Consider the following 22,322-nt stretch of genomic DNA (forward strand, 5'->3'; position numbering starts at 1 on the left):
CATCGGCCTGCGGGCTGAAGGGTCTCGGGTTCGGTTCTGGTGAAGGGCACATGCCCATGTTTGGGCTTAATCTCCAGTGTGGGGTGTGCAGGAGGTGGCCAATCAATGATTCTCTCTCATCATTGATGCTTCTATCTCTCTCTCCCTTCCTCCCTGAAATCAATAAAAATACTTTTTTTTTTTTAAAGGGCCAGACACTTGGCTTCTTGAGGGTTAATTACTCCCATGGTCCTGGGTGTCAGGAGGCAAAATGGAGAAAATGGCAGATGGAGAACAACTGAGCTGAGGGCCCAAATGGCTACCTCCCCAAACCCAGTGCACAAAACAGGCCAATCACCTTCAACTGTGGCTTCCAATTGCCAGCCACATCTCAGGTGGACAGGCCAGAGAGGCGGCTAGGGAGGCCCTCGGTGGCAACTTCCAGGTGGCAGGCGGCTGTTCCTCATTTGTGAGTTCTGAATACTAGCTTGTTTTAAAAAAATATTCCTGCCTCAGTTCAGACTCTGATGAGTGATGCTGACGCCTGTGCTTTGCAAGTTTCCACCCTTGCCTGCTTGTTCCAGGCCCCAACCCCACCGTTCCTCCGGGCTCCCTGGGTCATCCGATGAGTATGTCACCGTGGCAGGCACCCACAATGACTCCCTTCCCTTCTTTCCTGTGTGGTCCTGCCCTGCTGGCTCCCTGGAGCCTTCCCAGCTGATGCTACCCCTGGTCTCCCCCAAGGCTGGCTCTCTAGCTCCCAAGGGAAGGGTAGCCCTCTAGGGTAGGGGCTGTGGGCTGTGCACTGGGGCCTGGAAGACCCTCTCAAACCAGGGTAGGAGGCAGTGCCTGGCCTCAAGTCAGGAAAGCCCGTGAGTGGGAGGAGGGGGAAAGAGTTTATTGTTCTTTTTTTTTGGTTAATCCTCACGTGAGGATATTTTCCTCCATTAATTTTTAGAGAATAGAAGGGAAGACAGAGAGAGAAACATGGATGTGAGAGAGACACATTGATTGGTTGCCTCCTGCATGGAGGTGCCCCAACCAGGGTCAGGGATCGAGCCTGCAGCCCAGGTACATGCCCTTGACTGGAATTGAACCCAAGACCCTTCAGTCTATGGGCTGATGCTCTATCCACTGAACCAAACCAATGAAGGCAATTGTTCTTTTTTATTTTTTAAATATATTTTTACTGATTTCAGAGAGGAAGGGAGAGGGAGAAAGAGAAACATCAATGATGAGAGAGAATCACTGATTGGTTGCCTCCTGCATGCCCCATACTAGGGATTGAGTCCGCAACCCGGGCATGTGCCCTGACCAGGAATTGAATCATGACCTCCTGGTTCATAGGTTGATGCTCAACCACTGAGCCACACCAGCCGGGCTAGGGCAATTGTTCTTGATCTTAAACCCTGCCTTTTCCACCCAGCACAGCCATGGAGCTCTGCAGAACATCTCTCACCACTCCCACCTCCCCACCCCCCGCCTTCTTCTTCCTTCAGTGTCCTGCTGAGGAGCATGGGCTCAGGGTCAGAGGCCAAATCCAGTTCTAGAGCAGGTTGCTTCACCTCTACACCTCAGATTCTTCCTATAAGGTGTAAATATGTAATGGTTAGGACCTCCTCCTGTTGTGGGGATTAAAGTAGATCAAGTAACCCAACGCTCAGTGGATAGTGCGTTCGTCTGGGAACTGAAGGGTCCCAGGTTCAATTCTGGTCAAGGGCACATGCCCAAGTTGCGGGCTCGATCCCCACCAGGGGCCCTGTAGGAGGCAGCTGATCAATGATTCTCTCTCTCCCTCTCCCTTCCTCTCTGAAATCAATAAAATATATTTTAAAAATAATAATAAAGTAGATCAAGTAGAGGGTGTTGTCCCAGGCCTGGCCCCTAGGGGCGCTCTCTGTTAGCTTCTGCTTAATCTCATTTCTTTCCAGAAGCACAGAGTGCTCAGGGTTCGAGGCGGGAGCAGACAGTTTTTCTTCTCCTCTATTAGAGTTGAGCTTCCCTGCTCTGCCACCCCTTTTAGGTCCAGGGCCTCTTGGTTCCAGGACTTTACATGTCATGTCGTATAATTCCCCACACACATCTGAGCAATGAAATATTATCCCTACCATTTTATGGGTGGAAAACCCAAGTTCCAAGAGGTTATGTACCTTATTTGAGGTCACACGGACCCAGGCCAGTCTGGCTGAAGCCAGGTTCTTTTGTTACACCAGGTTGCCTAAGCACAATGGCTCTACCCAGTGCCACCCACACCCCCTGGCTCTGGAGAGATTTCTGGATCAGCATTCAATCCTGGTCCTGGTTTTGCTGCCCCCTCTGGAAGGTGCAGACAGTGCAGTTCTTCGGGCATATCTGACCCTCTTCCCTAGAGACCAGGTACCCCCGCTTAGATCACTGTTTTCCATTCCTTCTTGGCCCCTTGCTAGCAACCTGCTTCTATCTCATTGCCACTTGCCTGCCAGTATGTAGTTGAAAGGCATACACACAGTAGATGATGGATGACAGGTTGGGTTATTTTATGATGATGATTTTATCTAGAAAGCTGGCATGGGGAGCGAAATCATTTATCTGTGCTTAGGTCCTTGACATTTGGATGAGATAGAGCAAGGAGGGAACTTATTTCAGCAGAGAAAAGTCACCTTGACATGCCCTTGGAGAAGACCCTCCTCATCCCTCTGACTGACGGTGGATCTGAGCCTGTGGAGCCATCAGGACAAACAGCAGAGCTCCCCTTGTCTTTCATGGGCATCCTACTCCTTCCCTCTATTGCAGGGGTGGGCAAACTTTTTGATTCGAGGGCCACAATGGGTTCTTAAACTGGACCGGACGGCCGGAACAAAAGCATGGATGGAGTGTTTGTGTGAACTAATATAAATTCAAAGTAAACATCATTACATAAAAGGGTACGGTCTTTTTTTTTCAATAGTTTTATTCATTTCAAACGGGCCGGATCCGGCCCGCGGGCCGTAGTTTGCCCACGGCTGCTCTATTGTCATATTGCTAGTCCCATCCTTGGCCCGTTCTTGCCTCCGAGAGAGGCTGGACGTGAGTTCCTTCCCATCCCACACAACCCTGGCTGGCTCCCTCTGAGGAAACAAAACCAAGCCAAGCATCCCACACAAACCTCAAACCCAGCCTTGGTTTGTTCTTGGCCCCAATCGAATGTCATCCAGGAGCTGTGGGACAGAAGGGGAGGGAGAAGCTCAAGCCACCCAGGGGGAAAGGAGCGGGTCCGGGGCTCCTTCGTTCTCCTCCAGCTTTCAAGGGCCTGTCTTTGGCTGTGATCACTGTCTAGCTTTAGAACAGAGGTATTAAAGGACCAAGACGAGCGGAGCTGCCACCGCATGGTGGGGCAGAGCAGAGCAAGATGGGACTTCACCTCCTGGCAGGGCACGCCCCTCAGGTAGGAGGCAGGGGACCTGCTGTGCCACATGCATTAATGCAGGAGCAGCACCTGAACCTGGGTAGTGCTAGAACAACCCATCTAGAAAACCAGAAGGTGGGAACCAGAGGATGAGCAATTCTCATGAGAAGTAATGGAGACAATTCAACTACAGAGACAAAAGGAGAAAGGAAGAAGGTAGCCGTAGGTCTGCATGAGGAAGGGATGTGAAAATCATGGCAGCACACCGGAAAGAGGCAGGCATGCCTGCGACAGCCTCTTCCCTTAGTGCCTTTCCAGGTATTGGTTCTGGTATTTTCTGTGTATGTGCATGCCCCAGGGCCAGAATTTTTATGTCCAGGTCCAGGCATAAAATTAGGAGCTAATTGCAGACCAGGTGAACTAAGCAGGACCTGCAGTGGGGTCCATGCTTCTCAAACATTGTATTTGCCTGATAATCCCCTTGGCTTATTCGGGGTTGGGGAATCAAATCTTCCCCATAGGATCCGAATGCAGGGCAGCCCAGGAGTCTGCAGTTTCACAAGCACCCCAGGTGTTTTGGGTGGAGGTGGCTCAAGTCCCCACTGGACACACACTAATGTAGAGCTTGTTCAAGGGGGCCAAAACGGGGGAGGCTGAGGCAAGCGTATGCAAGGGTTGACATTCTGTTACGAAGAAAGTGAGTGTGGGAGTGGGGTGCTGAAAGGGTCTCAGCAAAGAGCTGTCCTCAACAAGGAGCCCAGCGGTTCTCACTAGGGACAACTTTGCTCCCTGGGAGACATTTGACAATATTTGAAGACATTTAAAGTCACAATTGGGAAGGGGGCGGGGTGTGCGGTTCTGGCATCCAGTGGGTAGAAGCAGAGATGCTGCTAAACATCCTACAATGTACAGGACAGTTTCCCTTCCCCCTTGTCCACACCCCTCAAACACAACAAAAAATTATCCTGCCTTAAATGTCAAAAGTGCAGACAGACAGAATCCCAGAGGCAGCCAATTTCCTACCCCCACCTCCTTCCCGCAGGTCTTGAACAAATACTTGCCCTGCATGGCACCTACTGTGTAACGTTGTTGCTAAAATCACCATCATTTGGGTCACTGACAAGATAAGCACAGCCAGGTGGGCCTTTGCATCTTTCCCTGCCCATCCATATCTTCTCAGCCAGGTCTGGGGACCCAAAGGAAGCTTTGTTTGCAAGTCACAAGTGAATGGCGCCACCCAGTGGTACTAGAGTTAACAACACCAGCTGGAACAGTTCCAAGAAAGGAAACTATTAACAATAATTAGCTGGCTTTTACTGTGGAGATTTTTATGGAGGAAAAACGAAGATCACCCAAATGAGAACAAACAGAGGCTATTTATTCAGATCTTTCTATAGCATGTCACTTGTGTTTGGCAGACTCAAGTACAAGTAAAGACTCAAATGCTAGGGGGAAAGGTTTATTGGGGGGTGGGGTGGGGGGGCTTCCGGGGTGCCTAATTGCAGGGAAGGAAGCTGGAGGCCCGTGGTAGCGTGTGATTGATTTGGCGAGGACATCTGGCTTTCTATGGCTGGGTCCTGAGTTGGAAGTGGGGGTGAACATTAGAGAAGCTGGCAGCCATCAGCCAAGTCCTGACTGTTCTGGGCCATTGCTGCTGAGACTGTGGGTCGGAGTTCTATTGTCATATATGGTCTGGCGAGTGACTGGATATTCAGTCTCTTAATGTATTAATCATTCTAAATGCATTCTTGTGGTTGGTGATCTGGAAACAGATTGCATAAAGTTACTAGGTGAGAAGCTGCTTGACTGCAAATCAACAGATTTTTAAAGACTACCCTTACAAATCTTGATTTAGAGTTCATATTTGATATGACTGTTAATGTGCATGCCATCATTCTCCTAATGGACATTCACATGGGCCCCAGGAATCCTTCAATTTCACCTACTTGGGTCACTACAACTTTTTGAGGTGCTGCACCTTCACCACCACAGTTATCATCACCACCATCACCACCATCACCAACACTACCTCCACCACCACCAGGTCAATGGTTCTCAAACTTTGTTCTTAGGACCAGGAGCAGCAGAAGCATGTAGGAAATTGTTAGAAATGCAAATTCCGGGCCCCACTCCAGACTTAGAGAATCAGATACTGGGTATGTGACAGCTCTCAGGTTATTCTTGTGGGTGCCAAAGTGGAGAGCCACTGCTTCAGGTGAATTTCTAGGATGCCCTGATTTTATTTTTTTAAATGTACCTTCATTGTTGAAAATATTACAGATGTCCCCCTTTTCCCCCCTAGTGATCCCCTCCATCCCACTCTCACCCCCAGGATGCCCTTATTTTAAGTCTGACCTTCCACAATGTATCCTCCAAATTTGTGAAAATATGTCTGTCATCTGAAGTAGGAAGAGAAACAAAACTACTTTTATTCATCTAGATAACACAAATAACATAGGCTAACATTTATTGACGCAGGGTGCGAAACATAGCATAGTTTGTGGTTAGAGGCTCCGAGAGGTAAGGTAACTTGTCCCCCAGAGGTAAGGTAAGGTACAGATCACACAGAGGGAGACTAAAACCAGGTTTATTTAGTTCCAAAATTTTGCTCTTAACTATTGTTGAATATGTTAATTACCAGAATCATAAATGTAAATCTAGAGGATTTGTAAAGCTTTAGTCAGACTCACTTCCCCCATTAGCTTAAGGAGAAACAGAGGCCCAGAGACTTGCCCGGGGTCACATCGTTACTTCCTAATTAGCAGGCTGGAACCCAGGGCCTCTGGTTTCAAATCCAGTCGTCAATAAGCCCTTTGGTGAATCAGAGGTATACAAGCATATCCCACACACCTTTGGAATGGAGTGGGTAAATAAATCAGTTGGCGGTTGGGAAGAGGATAATGACAGGCTGGTCATACTTGAAACCAGAGGTGGTAGGGATGACTTCTGTCTTGTGAACTGCAAAGAGGTGAGGTCTGCAGCTTCTTGTGGAAATGGCAGATGGATTATTAACAACACAGGAGTAGCCAAAAGCCACTTCTCATTCCTGTCTGTATCAGCAGCCCAGGTCCCTACATTTTTGGGCACCCCTTGGGGCTGCAGAGTGGCAGTCACACTTCCAGCAGGGGAAACCACACTTGGGCATGGGCTGTGTCTCTTCTCTCCCCTGGGCTCCTTCCACGTGTGAAGCCCACAGATGAACCTGGGCAGGCTTGCAGATAAAGGATTGTATGTGGCTGTGGTATCCAGGGCAGGCGGCCTCATACCCCCCCCCCCCCCCCCCCCCGCAGGGCGGAGGGCCTCTGGCCTGCCTGGCTGTGTTGGCTTATTTCTAAACTCTGTTTCTCTCCCCCTTGCTCTCTAGAACCATCTGACCTTCCTTTGGTTCTTTAAGGTTAAAACAAACAACTCCCCCTCCCTTGCCAACACACACAAACCCTCGCACCCTAACTCCTTCGTATTTTGGGGCTTTAGGGCATCTTCCTTTGTGTCTGAACACCCTCCCAACTCCCTTCCTCTCCAAAGTAGCCACATCCTATTGGCTCTCCCCATTCTTTCAGGGCTCTTGCCACACTTTGTTCCCCTGTGTGGTAACCCTCATAAGTCGTCAGTGTGTAAGGACAGGATGTGTCTCCACTCCCCAGCCCAGCAGGGTATCTACCTCAATACATATTACTGAGCCTTGGTAAATCTTAGATTCAGCTTAAGAAATACTTATGGGGCTCAATAGTATTAGTTGAATGACTGAACATGGCCTTTCGGAAGCCATTCCCCAAGGTCCAAATACATTGCCCAAATTGATGCAGCCTGGCCCCCCTCCCCCCCTCTGAAAACCCTACCTGTGTTGACAACCGGCTTGCAATTCATGGACTACTTCAGGGTTCCCACGCCTTGTAGGGAGAGCTACAAAGATGTCAGTGGAAAGGGGGAGCGTGGAGCGCGCGTTTGCGTTTGGTGCTATACCTGGGACCCAGGACCCGACGGCAAGGTGTGCCTCAGCGGTGTCCGTACCGCGTCCGCTTTAAGGGGCCGTGCCAGCGCCGGCGGGCGGGGCGCTCCCGGAAAACGCGGGCCGCGCGGCCTCTGCGCCCGGTCGCCGGCCCTCCGCACCCGATCCCCGGCCTCCAACACTCCCTCCCGGCTCTCGGCGCCCGATCCCCGGCCCTCCGCACCCGATCCCCGGCCTCCAACACTCCCTCCCGGCTCTCGGCGCCCGATCCCCGGCCTTCCACACCTTCTCCCCGCTCTCGGCGCCCGATCCCCGGCCCTCCGCACCACCTCCCGGCTCTCGGCGCAGGATCCTCGGTCTTACGCACCCCCGCTCCGCTCTCGGCGCTCGGATCCCGACTTTGGCGCCCCGACCCCCTACGGGCCTCTGAGCTCCGACTCTCGGCTGCACCTTCAACCCCGACCCGGCTCCACCCCCACCCAGCCCCTCCGCATTCCGGCTCTGGGCGGGTGCCCGGCCTCGCCGGCGATCTCGTGCGGGCCCTGGCTCGCAGGGTGACTCTGCGGCCGCCGGCTGTCTTCCCCTTCGCGGCCACCTTGCGCGGGTCGCGCCCCGCCCTGGGCCTGGCTTTGTGTCTGGCTTGGCCCCTCCGGTTCTCACAGTGGGTCGAGTTCTGAAAGCCCCGTAGGCGCCGCCCAGCTCGAGCGTAGGCCCCCAGCAGCCTCTGGCCTCGGGCCCAGGGCAGGTGCTCGGAGGGAGGGAGCAGGGCGTGGAGCCGGGTGGGACAGATGCGCCGTGCCCCCCTGCGGCTAAGGCCCGGAGCGCTCTGCGGCCTCGGGTGGTGCGGGCCAGCCCCGGCCGGATTAGGAGCAGGCCTGGGTTTAGACTGCACATGAGCTTCGCGGGATCTGGCGGCTGCCCCACATTTCAGTGGAGTGCTCAGCTGTGGTCCTGACTCCTGTCAGCCTGGTGCACGTAGGTAGGTGCCCTTTACGTGGAGGGCAGGCAGCCTCTGCGGTGGAACTCCCGGAGAGGATGGTGACTCCCTGGCGCTTCTCTGTCCGGGTCTGCCTGTCACACCTCAGGGGTTTTGAGCTCAGAAAGGAACTCAGTCTTTTAAGACCCTCTGGACGAAATTCCAGACTATGTTGGCTTCTGCTTGGCACTTTGCCCAAACTCGTCTCAGTCTGTGGGGACACTGGTGACGGGGCCCCTGAGCCCTTGTGTCAGCGAAGGGCCAGCTGGGGTGAACTGGCTGAAAATGGGCCCCTGGAAAGAGTCCCCCACGAGGGGGGGCTCGGCTGCCTCCTTCTGTACCTCCGGATTGGGCTCCGGGCTGGGGCTCTCTTGGTGAAATTCTTCCCCCTCCTTCTACTCTACCCTCTCACCTACCTGGCTCCCAGCATCTCCAGCCTCTGGCTCCACCTGCTTCTGAAAGCCACCGAGACCTCAGGCCCAATGTATATCAAACTGGGCCAGTGGGCCAGCACCCGGCGAGACCTTTTCTCAGAGGCTTTCTGTGCCCAGTTCTCCAAGCTGCACGTCCGGGTGACCCCACACCCTTGGATCCACACTGAGCACATCCTGCAGCAGGCCTTTGGGGAGGACTGGGGGAAGGTCCTGTGCTTTGAGAAGCAGGAACCTGTGGGTTCAGGCTGCGTGGCCCAAGTGTACAAAGCATGTGCCAATCCTGTCTTCCTGAAGAATGACAGCATCCAGAGACTTGCCAAGGCCTCCAGGCTGCGACCTTGTTCAGAAGCCGGGGCCCGTTGGGGGCTGGGAGAGCTCTGTGGACACCTGGAGAAGGAGTGGGGATCTCAAGGAAGTCTTGCTGACCAGTCGTTTCTAGAAAGGCTGCTTCTCCCTCAAGCTGACCTGGTTGGATCAGACGCAGTTGTGTCTCAGCCTTCGGCACCTGCCCATCTACCTGAACCACATCACCTCATCCCGGTGGCAGTGAAAGTAAGTGCTCTGATGTCTTCAGAGGGCCCTTCCCATCTCTGAAATCTCACTAACCCCAGGGAGCTGTCCTAGGTAAGGAACCCTCCTTTTGCCAATCACCCCACATTGCCTTGCATGGACTTCTATTAGCTTGACTATTCTCTGAGTGTGTATGATATGCAAACTGTTTTGTTTCTTGGCTTGAGGGAGAGGTGGTGGTGTGATAGTCTCATAAAAGGAAAATGAAGTGGGTTTGGAGTTCGCTGCCTCTGCAGGTGGAGAAACCACCATCTAGCTCAGTGGTTCTCAACCTTCTGGCCCTTTAAATACAGTTCCTCATGTTGTGACCCAACCATAAAATTATTTTCATTGCTACTTCATAACTGTAATGTTGCTACTGTTAAGAATCATAATGTAAATATCTGATATGCAGGATGGTCTTAGGCGACCCCTATGAAAGGGTCGTTCGGCCACCAAAAGGGTCGCGACCCACAGGTTGAGAACCGCTGATCTAGCTGAACTACTCTGGGGTCAGGATAAATTGAAGACAGACTAGGACTCAGTAATGGCGAACCTATGACACGCGTGTCAGAGGTGACATGCGAACTCATTTTTTTTGGTTGATTTTTCTTTGTTAAATGGCATTTAAATATATAAAATAAATATCAAAATATAAATCTTTGTTTTACTATGGTTGCAAATATCAAAAAGTTTCTATATGTGACACGGCACCAGAGTTAAGTTAGGGTTTTTCAAAATGCTGACACGCCGAGCTCAAAAGGTTCGCCATCACTGGACTAGTTTGAACATGAGCCCAAGATGGCAGTGTTCATTTTTACAGAAGCGCCTTTCTTCTCGCTTCATTTTCTGCCTTCCCTGCCTGGGCTCCATTATTTTTTGTCTCCACACTTTTCCACTCCCATTCAGCACTACCCAGGGTATCTGGCAGACATGAGTAGCAGGTATACCTGATGATCTTTTTTACCTCCTTGGGAAAAACTCTCCCACATTTTCACCAAGCACCCTGTGGTGACTTTTTTGCACTCTTTGGGAGCCACTGATCTAAACTTAATATATTTAGGAAGAAAACGCCCGCCTATTCTTCCCAGGAAAGCTAAGTGCAGTGCAGAGGAGCTGCCTTCAGCATCCCCTCAGGGAAGGCACACGGGAGTGAGGGAGGCAAGAGCATCTTGGGTGTTGGGACTACTTCCTCTTTGCTCTGATGAGAAGCCAGCTGGTTCTCCTTTGATGGTACGACCCAGCCCTGGCTAAATGAACATGCCTTCCTGATCCCTCCTCTGTCTCACTGTTCCTCTTTCTGGCAGGTACTGCACCCTGGCCTGCTCTCTCAGGTGAGAATGGACCTGCTGCTGATGAAGATGGGCAGCCAAGTCCTTGCACTTTTGCCAGGAATCAAGTGGCTTAGCTTGCCTGAGATAGTGGAGGAATTTGAGAAGCTCATGGTCCAACAGGTGAATTTCCCTTCCCTTGGTTATAAATAGCATCTAAGAGAGTTCTTGCCATTAGCAGCCCTTTAGTAAATGCTGGATGAATGAGTAATTTCCCAATAGGTCACATCTAGTATGGTATGTTAGTCAGGGTAGGTAACACTAGTTGATATGACAAAGAACACCCAAGTCTCAGTAGCTTAATGCAACAAGGTTATTGCTTATATCAAAGTTCCATTCAGGTGAACTGAAGGAGAGAGGGAGGAAGCTCTACACCACAGTTATTCAGGGACCCAGTTTCCTGCCAAGTTTGGCACTGCCATCTACAACATGTGTCATGTAGGGTCAGTGTGGAATTGGGAAAAAACCGTGGAGGACCACGTGAGAGATTTTGTGGCCAGGCCTGGAAGTGATGAACATCATTTCTTCCTAGTCTAAAGGTCAGCTTTAATCACACAGGCCCTGCAAGGTTGCTTAGGAAACACAGTCTTCCTTAGTGCCTGGGAGGAAAGTGAAATCACCCTGGTGGACTATACATTATCTCTAAGTGCCACAATCAATGGCTGAACTCTAGGGTGATAAGAAGAATCAGGTTAAGTCACAGTGCCTTGTTTTGCTTTGTTTCCAGGGCTTTTGAGTAGACAAGAACCTCCTCCCTGTTCAGGACTTTGGGATACCTGTTTAAGTAGCCAGACTTGGTAAATACACGTTGGGGGCCATCAAGGTTCCAAGTAGGCATCTGCCCTGGCTCCCTATTGGTAGTGCAGAAATTGGCAGAATTTCAGAAGCAATGTGCCAAGCCTTCATTTAGGTCCTTGGATATAACAAGAAGCTGATGAACTAGGAAAATAAGTGAGCTTTTCCTATCCATAGGAATATATTGTAGGCAGAGGGGGCTGACCTATAAATACTTGCAAATAGAGTTTGATCAGAGTTACAGTAGGAGTCTCCACAGGTTCAGTTGGGTTCAGTTGGGGCTCAAGAGAGGAAGTGGTCATTCTATCTTGAGGGTCAAGGCTCCCTTGGCTCAAGTTTGGTTTTGAAAGGTGAGTGGTATTTACAGTTGGACCAAATGGGAGGGAAAACATTCCGATCAGAGGGAATAAGGAAGGCTAAAGATGGGGGTAAATCAGCAGGCTGGGGTGTTCAGCACCAAACAGATTGGGTGAAGCTAGAGTTTTGGGAAGTAGAGGAAGGAGGAGGCACAAGAGATGGACCTGAAGAGAGAAGTAGGGGCCAACCCATGACCCCCCCTTGGATGTCATCCTAAAGAATTTAGACTTCATTCTGCACGTAGTAGGGGACACCAGCAGATGGAGAGGAAAGATGAGGGGAGGGAAGATGAGGGGTCAGGAAGCCCAACTCAGATGCCTCTGTTGGGGTTCAGGTGACTTCTTGTGAGTCACCAAGGGGGTGGCAGTGGGGTAGAAAGGGAGAATAGATCTGAGAGTGGTTAGGGCTGTAGAGTTGATGGCACTGAGCACTGATGGGTGTGGAGGGTAAGAGAAGGAGTAATCTGCAGTGACTCTCAGGTGACTGGGTACATGTGGGTGTGTATGCAAGTAAATTCTGTGTAGACACTGAGTTCAAGGGTCCCTGTGGCCTTCCACAGGGCAATGTCCAGATGGACTTGAATATAAGTCCAGAGACTAGTAGAGGGGGACTGGATGGAGGTCAAGGTTCTGTCATCAAGAGGTACTAGCTGAGGATGTGAGGGGATGGAGAGGAAGAGCAAAAGCTGGTGAAGGTCAGGAGCTGAGAGATACCAGCATCTCTGGGGCCCCTGAGGAGGAATGGCCAGAAGCCCAGACCCAGATAGGGCAGTTGAGAGGCAGGGGTGGAAGCTGGGATAGTGAAAACTGGTTCAGGAAGAATGAGGTCTTAGAGTTAATTAGGGTAAAAGTGGGACTGGGCCTTTGACACTGGCAAGTAAAACGCTTGGTGAGTTGGGGAGAGCAGTCAGTGCAGTGGGTGGAAGTGAGTCTTAATCAAGGGAAAGAGCTGGGGTCCTGACCAGTGTGCTCAGTGGTTAGAGTGTTGGCCGGGGGTTGGCGGCGGGGGCTAGTGTTGGCCTGGGCGGCAGTGGTGTGGAGAGGCCACAAAGCTGAACCCCCGGGAGGTGGGGAAGGGGTCTATGGCTGGTGTGAAGTGGGTGGGCAGAGCAGGAAGAGCGGAGAAGCAGGGAAGCCCAGGTAATGCAATGGTGTCTGCTGTCTGTAGCTTAGAGGAGTTCAGGAGGAGGTTAGGGGTTTGCGGGGAGGCCTTTAGTCACAGGATGCCTCCTCTCATGTCTCCTGGGGAGCTGTCTGTGCAGGAGAAGCAGGTGACTCTGTGACTTGCTAGCTCTTTGGCAGTTCAGATGTTGCTATCCCGGTGCCCCGACTACCCCTTCATCTTTTCTCTTCACTTCCCTGTAGATCGACCTGCGCTACGAAGCTCGGAATCTCGAGCACTTCCAGTGCAATTTCCTGAACGTGAAGTCTGTCAGATTCCCCACCCCTCTGCATCCCTTTGTCACCAGGGATGTTTTGGTGGAAACATATGAAGTAAGAATCAGAACTTACCTGGCTGGGCCTTTCACTCACAGCTGGGCTGTCTCTGCTCCACTTGGTGGTTTTAGTCTGCAAAGACAAAAGCCGTGAGAGAGCATGTGATTACATGTGCGAGGACTTCAGATGTGATCCGAGGTGGGCAGTAGGATAGTGAGCTGGCTGAGAACCTGGGTGTGGCCTCAGACCTTCTGGATTTGAAAATCTGCTCTGCCACTTTACTTATTGAACTTCAGTTTCTTCATGTTATGACAGCAGGCCACTCTTCTTGCCTCATGGGGTTCTCCCAGGAGTCAGTGACACACAGTGCAAAATGCCCTCAGCTAGAGTTTGCACAGAGAAAGTGCTTAACAAGTGTTTGTGTCATGTCACTGGCCTTTGCTGTCTCCTGCTCCAGCCTCCTTTGTAAAGATGGTAATATGAGATGCAGGAAAGTAATGCTACCTCCCAAAGTTACTATCTGTGTAGCCTTGAGCAAGTTACTTAACCTCTCTGGGCTTTAGTTCTTTTATTTATTAATTAGGGATAACAAAATCTATCTTAGTGGGCTGCTCTGACAAATAACTAAGCTATATGAAATGATTATTTATTAGCTCTCCTTTCTTCTCTTTTCCCCCTTTGCCCCTGTTTTCTTGCTCAAGGTCACAGAATTCATTCATGTCTCTATTAGCTGGTTCTTGACCAGAAACTAGCTCTCTGGGGCCTGTTCCTATCTCTTCCCACCACATTGCAACATCCTTACCTGTGGGTGGCAAAGTCAATGGGTTTCCTCTCTAATAAATCTATGGGACTTGTTTTCCTTTGAGAAGTATTATGGAAGGGAAATGTAAATAGGTTAAAATCAGCTTGTGGGGGACACACTCATAGCGGGTCTAAGAAAGGAAAAACTCTTTGGGTCACTTCCTAATCGACGGGAAGGCAACAGCATGTGTGCCATGGGGATGAGGAGCAGAGCTGTCCAGGGTAAAGTTGTTCCCTCCCTGATCTTCTTAAAGGAGAGCGTGCCCGTGTCCAGTTACCAGCAGGCAGGGATTCCCGTGGACTTGAAGAGGAAGATTGCTCGGCTGGGGATTGACATGCTCCTGAAGATGGTGAGCTCATGGGCTTGGAGAGGGTGCTCAGGCCCAGCATGTGGCCCAATTGCATGTGGGAAATGGTGGGGACACTGCTCAGCTACACTGGGTGGAGGGCAAGCCCAGTGTAGAGTCTGCTTTAAAAACAGCTGAGCCTACCAAGATAGCCATTCATTCTATAGCTTTGTTAAGCACTTTCTCAGTGGCTTGCGCTCTGTCGCCGAGCAAGGTGCTATGGGAAGGGTGGGGAACAAGACCCAGGCCCAAGACCCAGTTGCCTACAAACAGCCTAAGACAACATCGTATATTACATCTACTTCCTTCATTCATTCAGCAAGTATGTATTGAGCATTTGCTATGTGTTAGACAGTGCTGGCTTTATAGTAGTGAGCAAGAGACAGGATTACAATGTTCACAGAACTACCGTTTAGTGGAAAGACTGTCCATGAATAAGTAAATTATATACAGGGTAGGTACAGGCACCAAGGGGGCATTTAGGAGGGGCCTGACCTAGCCCAGGGATTTATTCAGGAAGTGGCTTCAGATCAGCTGGCATGTGAGGGAAGCCTAGGTGTCACCTATGAGGGGACGGCCTGACAACGATTAAATGAGTCGGCACTCAGAAAGGGACATAGTGAACCCTAAGCAATGTTAGTTATCAGCATCATTAGTAATTGTGGCAACCCAGCATTGCTGGCAGCTCACATGCAGGAGCAAAGAAAGAAGATACAGATACTTGTTGAGGGTCTGAGGTCTTCCTGGTGGTTGGCACAGAGTGTTTGAGGGATGGATGGCAGGGTCTAGGCTAGATAGGCAGGACGAGTGCCCAGGTCTAGAGGGTGCAGAGTTGGGATAAGAAGGAACCAGGTATGTGGTCCGAGAGTGGGAGGAAAGAACTGATATGACTGAGATGGAGGGGCCGAGGCGAGCAGGATGGTAGTGGGTGTAAGCTGACAGCATGGTGGAAGCTTAAGCGCTCCTGCAGAGAGGGCTCAGGGCTGGGAGCCCTGACTTCACCTTCAGCTCCAGGTCAGCAGCCCCCACCCAAGGGGCTCCTGGAGAAGAGAGGTTGTTGTGGGAGAGCCAGGTTTCCACTTAGTGCAGTGGAAGCTCAGTTGACAGAAGTTCCAAGAGGCATTGTGGGTTGAGGGGAGGGTGCAGTGGGGAGTAGCCAGGGTAGAAGCAGCAGTAAGCAGTGCCTTGGAGTGGGAGATTATGGGGGCTTCCAGCTCCTGGGGTCAAGGATAGGGGCATAGGCCCTGAGGGGATGAGCTGGCAGCAAGGTGCCAGGCTTGGGTCAGGGTCCCAGGATTTTCACCAGGTAGCAGCCTCCCTATGTCAAGTAAAGCCAGGGTCTGGACTAAGGAGGGTCACTATGGCCTGCATCCAGGAGGAGGTGCTCTGTTGGGCCAGGAGGAGTCCGCTGAGAGCCCCTCTGAAGCAACTGCTCTGTGCCTCTGCACTGGGCTCTCCTTTTTCCTCTCTAGGATTGCTAGTGCTTTCTCTGACCACTGAGTGGTTTCTCTTTTTCATGGGAGGCAGATTTTTGTTCCCCAAAGTCACACCTGACTTTCTGTCTATCATAGTTCCTGGGGCTTTCTTTCCTGCTTAGTAGTTTCAAAGCCATTTCTCCTTGTCCACTTGATTCTCTGCCAGTAGGTGGTGGTTAGGATTGCTATTACATGTCACTGTATGGACAAATGGAGGTAATGGAGGGGAAGCCTGAGTTATGAAATATTTGAAAGAAGGGAAGTTCCATGAAAAATTTTTGTTTGTTTGTTAATCCTCACCCGAGGATATTTTTCCATTGATTTTTAGGGAGAGTGGACGAGAGAGGGAAAGACAGAGAAACATCGATGTGAGAGAAACACATTAATTGGTTGTTTCCTGCAGGAGCCGACCCAGGGCTCGGCCGGGGAGGAGCTGCAACCAAGTTACTAGTACCTGCCTTTGACCTTGACTAGAATCAAACCATCGACCCTTTGGCCCGTAGGCCAATGCTCTATCAACTGAGCCAAACCGGCTAGGCGGAAGTTCCATGAATTTTAAGAGCAGAGAGGTTTGGGGAAAATCTTTAAACAATAAGTAGATTATTTTTATTATTTTTTAAAAAATAAATTTATTTTTTTACTGATTTTATTTATTATTTTGGTAAAATATTTTTTTATTGATTTCAGAGAGGAAGGGAGAGGGAGAGAGAGATAGAAACATCAATGATGAGAGAGAATCATTGATTGGCTGCCTCCTGCATGCACCCTAGTGGGGATCAAGCCTGCAACCCGGGCATGTGCCCTTGACTGGAATGGAACCCAGGACCATTCAAGCCACAGGCCATCGCTCTATCCACTGAGCCAAACCAGCTAGGGCTTTTTTACTGATTTTAGAGATGGGGAATGGAGAGAAAGGAGCGGGGAGGGGGAGAGAGAGAAACATTGATGTATGAGAGAAACATTGATTGGCTGTCTCCTGTACCCACTCCCACCAGGGATTGACCTGCAAACTTTCATGTTTCCTATAATATTTTTTACTTTGAAAATAACTTTTCTCTTGAAAACATCAACCTGTCCTGTCCCTATACAAATTCTGAACTGATGTCATCAGACAATGAATTAGTTTATCAAACGCACACTTCTCTGCCATGGATCACTGGGAACACACCATCACCCTGGAAGCTTTTTCCTGGTGGTGATGGGGTGGTGAGGGTTGATTTAGCCTTGAATAGTGCTGCTCTCTTTCCAGATATTTGTGGACAACTTTGTCCATGCGGACCTTCACCCTGGGAACATCCTGGTCCAGGGTGCCGATGGTCTTTCCAAGAGCCAAGAGGCACGACTGCAGCAGGCGGATGTTTGTGACACACTGGTGGTGTCCATGACGCCTGCCCGGTGCCCACTGCGCCTGGTGCTCCTGGATGCTGGTATTGTGGCTGAGCTGCGGGCTGCTGATCTGAGGAACTTCCACGCAGTCTTCATGGCCGTCGCAATGGGGCAGGTGAGACCCACTGGGCTCTTGAGAGTTGGGCCCAAATCCTTGAAGCTCTTGAGAACTTTAGGGCTCTTCAGCCTTTGTTCTTGTAAATGCCGTTTGCCACGGGTGCTCCTAACAGAAGCATCTCTGGTCTTTAGTCAGAAGGTGCTGGTGCCCGTGACTGAGGCCAGTTCCAAGCAGCTCATGACTTGGGATGGGAAGAAATGCCTCCTTCCCAAGTGCCGTCGTGTAGTTTGTGTGGTAGTTTCTCTTCCTTCTTCAGCAAGTGTGCAGTGGGCACTAGGAAGGCCAGCTCCTGCTTAGGAGGCTTCTGAGGGGGCAGAGGCTTGAGCCTGGGCCACGGTGGCAGGTAGGGTGGGGCATGTTCCCCTGCCAGGCTTGGGTGGACGAAGAAGGTCACAGCCTGAGGAGGGAGGTGAAAGGCATTAGCAGTGGGTATTTGGGGAGACCATGGAGGCTTTGGTCAGAAGGTGTCCTGGGCAGAGGAGGAGTGAGAAGGCTGCAGCACAGAGGCGGTGAGGAGGGTATTCTGCTGGGGCCGGAAGGGAGCCCATGCCGACAGTGTGGCTGGTCCAGCCTGGTGACAGGTCCTGGTGGCCCTGGCTCCGAGGCTAGGCTGGTTGGTCCGCAGTGGCCAAGGGCAAGATAGAAGAACTAGGTGGAAACAACTAGGATATGAAGGAGTGTGGGCAGATCATCTAATTTTGTGCCCTCCCAGCTCTACCAAGTTTCTTTTTATTGTATCTTCCAGGGCCAAAGAGTGGCTGAGCTCATCCTGCATCACGCTCGGGCCAGTGAGTGCAAGGACGTGGAGCGATTCAAGGCTGAGATGGCCGCGCTAGTAACGCAGGCCAGGAAGAACACTATCACCCTGGAAAAGGTGAGCAGGCCACAGAGGGGCAGGGGCCTGAGTACTGCCCTTGCCCTTGGCGAGAACAAACCCCAAAGTGAAGGGAGATCTTTCAATGGGGAGAAGTCTGGAGGGGGTTTGAGTTCTAAGACAGATAAAGAACACCTGCCCACATCTCCCTGATGTGAGGAGGCCCACTGGAATCTCTGACTCTCAAGAGTGGCTCCTTGACCAGGTTCCTAGGGTGCCTTCTGGGGCGTGACATACATAGTGGCGCACCCCGGCTTGTCTGGGGTGTAGCTGTTCTGCCGCTTCTTCTGTATCTCAAGCTCAGCTGAGCTTGAGGGAGGGATGACGCTCTCTGAGTGGCCAGAAGACATACCGAATGTTCACCACCTTTATTTAGACTTGAGTTCAATTTGTATTTTACACTCAGTTCTAGCAAAACTGAGCATTTCCTCAAGTTCATGGCTACACTAGCAGGATTGTCAGAGCTCAGAACAAGCAGCAGCTGGCACCCAGGCACTGCTGATCTCCTTATTCAGATGTGGTGTGTGTGTGCTGGTGGACACACACTGGGTGAGCCGGGCCTCCAGGCCTCTTCCTGGAAGGAGCCTTTGAACTCAGGCTCCTCATACTCGAGATGGGAGCTGGGCTCGTGCATGTGCAGTCCTTCTGGAATTAGAGTCTCTTTGCACTCACTGGTATGTGTGTGTGTGTGATGGGAGGGACGAGGTGTTGGGGGAGGACGGGACAGGGGCCTGGGAGAGAAGTAGTTGGGGAGGTGTGGGAGGGTGGGTCGGCACTCTCTGCAGTCAATTTTTATTATCTTTTCCAGCTCCAAGTTTCCAGCCTTCTCTCGAATGTCTTTAAGTTACTGATGACTCACAAGGTGAGGCCCCTGGCAGAGCTGAGCCTCTGCTCCAGCCAGGCTGGAGGGGAGGTCTCTGGGGAAGCTGATGGGTGGCCCCAGGGTCGTGAGAAGTAATCCTCTTATATGAGATCTCGTTTTTTAAAAACATTTTTGGTACCACTTCATTAGCATGAAGAGTGCTGCTTCTGTGTACTAACTAGGTACAGCAGGTTCCCCCTTTGTCACAATGTTGGTCTGTCTCAGTAAGGCTTAGCTGTCCAAGTATCTGTGATACTGAGCTGCAGAAAAATGGATTCACAGATGTAAACACCATCTAATGAAAGCTGTCATGCCCTTCCCCTCCTCAGTGCACATGAATGATGTGTGGTACTCATCTAAGTCATACTTATACAGCTTTCCTGAGCAGTGTAACACCCTGAGGCTGGACCGGCCCAAGAGGAGGTGCCTCTTGTCCTGGTGTGTTCAGAGATTGCCAGCACGGCTGTTGTGGCCTCTGCCTCCTGCCCCTGTTCCTTGGAGGGACACGTCCTCACAGTTCTCCACCTTGGCCTTTGTCTCCTTGAAATGGAGTGTGGTCTTGGGTTAATCTTCAAAGTAAAACTGTCAGCTAAGGGTCTAAGGAGTTGAGGGCAGGGAAGATTCTTGTCTGAAGATGGCCTTTCCCATTGCTTCTCTTGAGGTTCTGCAATCCGATAGTGAAATACTGCATTTGGCAAGGATCATAACATAGAATTAAGAGTCAGAAAGGTGGCTGGTCAGAAGAATGATCCTTATTTAGATTTACAGTTTCTGGTATATCGCTGGGATAATAATTTTATTATTTTTAAGTCATATGCACACGCGCGTGCGCACACACACACACACACACACACACACATACACACACACCCCTAGAAAAGTACATACCACATCCCCCAGATTTTTCCTTAGTAATACTAGTGGACGGGAGGTTGGGTGAGTAGATGAGATGGTGGGTAAAAAGATGGCGTAGGGAAAAGAGGGTCAGGTAGACAGTAAAATCACATGGGCAGGTACCGGAGGCTGAGAGCACACAGCTACATGGTTATCCAGACTCTATATATTAATGGGCTTTGGGAAGAACCACTTATTTTCTCTTTCAGGTAAAGCTTGAGAGCAACTTCGCCTCCATTGTGTTTGCCATCATGGTGCTCGAGGGGCTTGGTCGCTCACTGGACCCCAAACTGGACATCCTGGAGGCAGCCAAGCCCTTCCTGCTGAAAGGGCCAGTGTCTTCCCCCTGACCGGCAGTGGGCATGCTGCAGGCGTGCAGTGGGCCTTCCTCTCGGAACTGAAGACTCCTCCCAACAGCCTCTCCTGGGGCAGCGAGAACACGTACAAATTGTGATGTGTGAAGGGCATGCATTGCTTTTCTCTCTGATTTGGCTTTAGGCATCTGTTTAAATAGCTTTGTGTTACTTGGGGAAGTAAAAGGAGGGAAGGTTCCTATCTATTCAGTTGTAGGAGCTGGGCCTGGTGGGAGACTATTTCAGGGAAAAGGTTCTGTGGAGGAGGACAAATAAACTCGAATTATTTTGTTTTCTTCTTTTTCTCTCTTCTTAACCCTCTGTAATCCCTCATCAGGTGGGTCCTCCTGGCCTCTGATAATTAAGTTAGAAAATGTCACAGTATCTTGTAGACCCATGGCTTCTAGTATTTTAATGTACCCTTATTGGTAAAAAGTTGAATATATTTTTGTACACATACATAATTTATTTATATATTTTATGCAGGTGATACCACCACTAGCAAATCTGGAGGTGCAATGTACACTTAGGGCAAATTTCACTGTATTTCAAATGACCTTCTTTATACTTTTAAATATTTTTGCTAACTCCTTGCTAAATTTTATTACAAGGGGAAAAAGGAAAAGCAACAATTAATGTGGCTGATACCGTAGGGACAGGAGCAGATCAGCTCTGCCCTCTTCTCCTGTGCTTGCATATTAGTATTCTGACTGTGCTTCCTCTGAGCAATGTTCAGGCCCTTGTGCATTTGTCTAGGGCTAATTTAGGTTAATATTAGTATGCAGATAATATAATCAGCACAGCCTCTTAACCAGGGCTTGAACCTGCAAGAGCACCCGTGACACTCTAGTAGTGGATTAAGGGGTGGTGGGTACTGCCTGCCCCTCTGTGCCGGGCCCACCCACAGACTGCTCCTTCAAAGTTGACCTGACATGTGGCTGGTCCACATGGACTAAGAAGATCCTAGGGTCAGATTGTAGAGTGGATATTGGTAAAGCTTAAATTTCTTAATTTTCTAAATAAAATAGTATTTTCTCTCTCATCCCAGTGGATTCTCTTGCTCATTTTGGAGACCACTGCTTTAGACAGTGAGTAAACAGTCAAGCCTCCCTGTTCTCTGAAGTCCTGCTCTGGCCACAGGACTAGATTCTTCCACTCTCCTTCTCAAGGATAAAGTTCTTCGTTTCTGTCTTTGAGGGAGCAAGTAACGTTTAGTTGGGCAGATTCCTTTGGTGAAGTTTTCCCAGAAGGGTGGAGATGTTATTTTTACTTCCCAATCTTGAGGGGAGGGTATCTAACCAGGAAGAGAGGTACTGTGGTGGCTCCAGGAGCTGGGAAAGGGAAGTGGCACTGTTCAGCTTCCTCCTCATAGGCACACCAGTCAGACACACAGCCCCTGTGCCACATACACATAGACGTACACTGTGGGACAAGAGAGGGGGCACACACAGAGCATGTGCTACCCTGAGCCTACACCAGCACAACCGAGCCTTTCCTTATAGCCAATGGATTTAATCAAGCCATCTGTGGTATATATTATTTATCTCTCACTGCATACAAACTACCCCAAAACTTACTGGCTGGAACAACATTTTTTAAAGCATCTATAATAATAAAAGCATAATATGCTAATTAGACTGGACATCCTTCCTTCCAGACAAAGCCGTGGCAGAAGCAGAGGCGGCAGAGGCCCCCGGCTGCAGCCATGGCATCTGCGGGTGGGGGCCTCGAGTGTTGGTGTGTGTGTGTGTGTGTGTACACACACACATACTAGAGGCCTGGTGCATGGATTCGTGCACCCGTGGGGCCCCTTGGCCTGGCCTGAACCTTCTCGCAATCCAGGACCCCTCGGGGGATATCAGAGAGCTGGTTTCAGCCCGATCCCCACAGGCCAGGCCAAGGGTGCACGATCAGGGCCAGGGAGGGAACTTGGGAGGGCTCCAGGGCATGTCTGGCCTGTCTTGCCCACTCCTGATCCGCCGGACCCCAGCAGCAAGCTAACCTACTGGTCGGAGTGTCTGCCCCCTGGTGGTCAGTGCGCA

General features: G+C 50.6%; 1 protein-coding gene across 1 annotated transcript; it reads left to right on the top strand.

The window, feature by feature from the left end:
• Positions 1-7,410: 7,410 nt before the first annotated feature.
• On the top strand, positions 7,411-20,574 carry ADCK2 (aarF domain containing kinase 2). Its single transcript, XM_081102371.1, has 8 exons — positions 7,411-9,254; positions 10,559-10,705; positions 13,099-13,227; positions 14,226-14,321; positions 17,043-17,294; positions 18,043-18,171; positions 18,980-19,033; positions 20,137-20,574. The coding sequence occupies exons 1-8, from the start codon at positions 8,328-8,330 to the stop codon at positions 20,275-20,277; spliced, it is 1,875 nt and encodes a 624-aa protein (XP_080958497.1). The 5' UTR covers positions 7,411-8,327; the 3' UTR covers positions 20,278-20,574.
• Positions 20,575-22,322: the final 1,748 nt, after the last annotated feature.

The sequence above is a fragment of the Myotis nattereri genome (assembly GCF_964212035.1).
Source record: "Myotis nattereri genome assembly, chromosome: 11".
Taxonomy (NCBI): domain Eukaryota; kingdom Metazoa; phylum Chordata; class Mammalia; order Chiroptera; family Vespertilionidae; genus Myotis; species Myotis nattereri.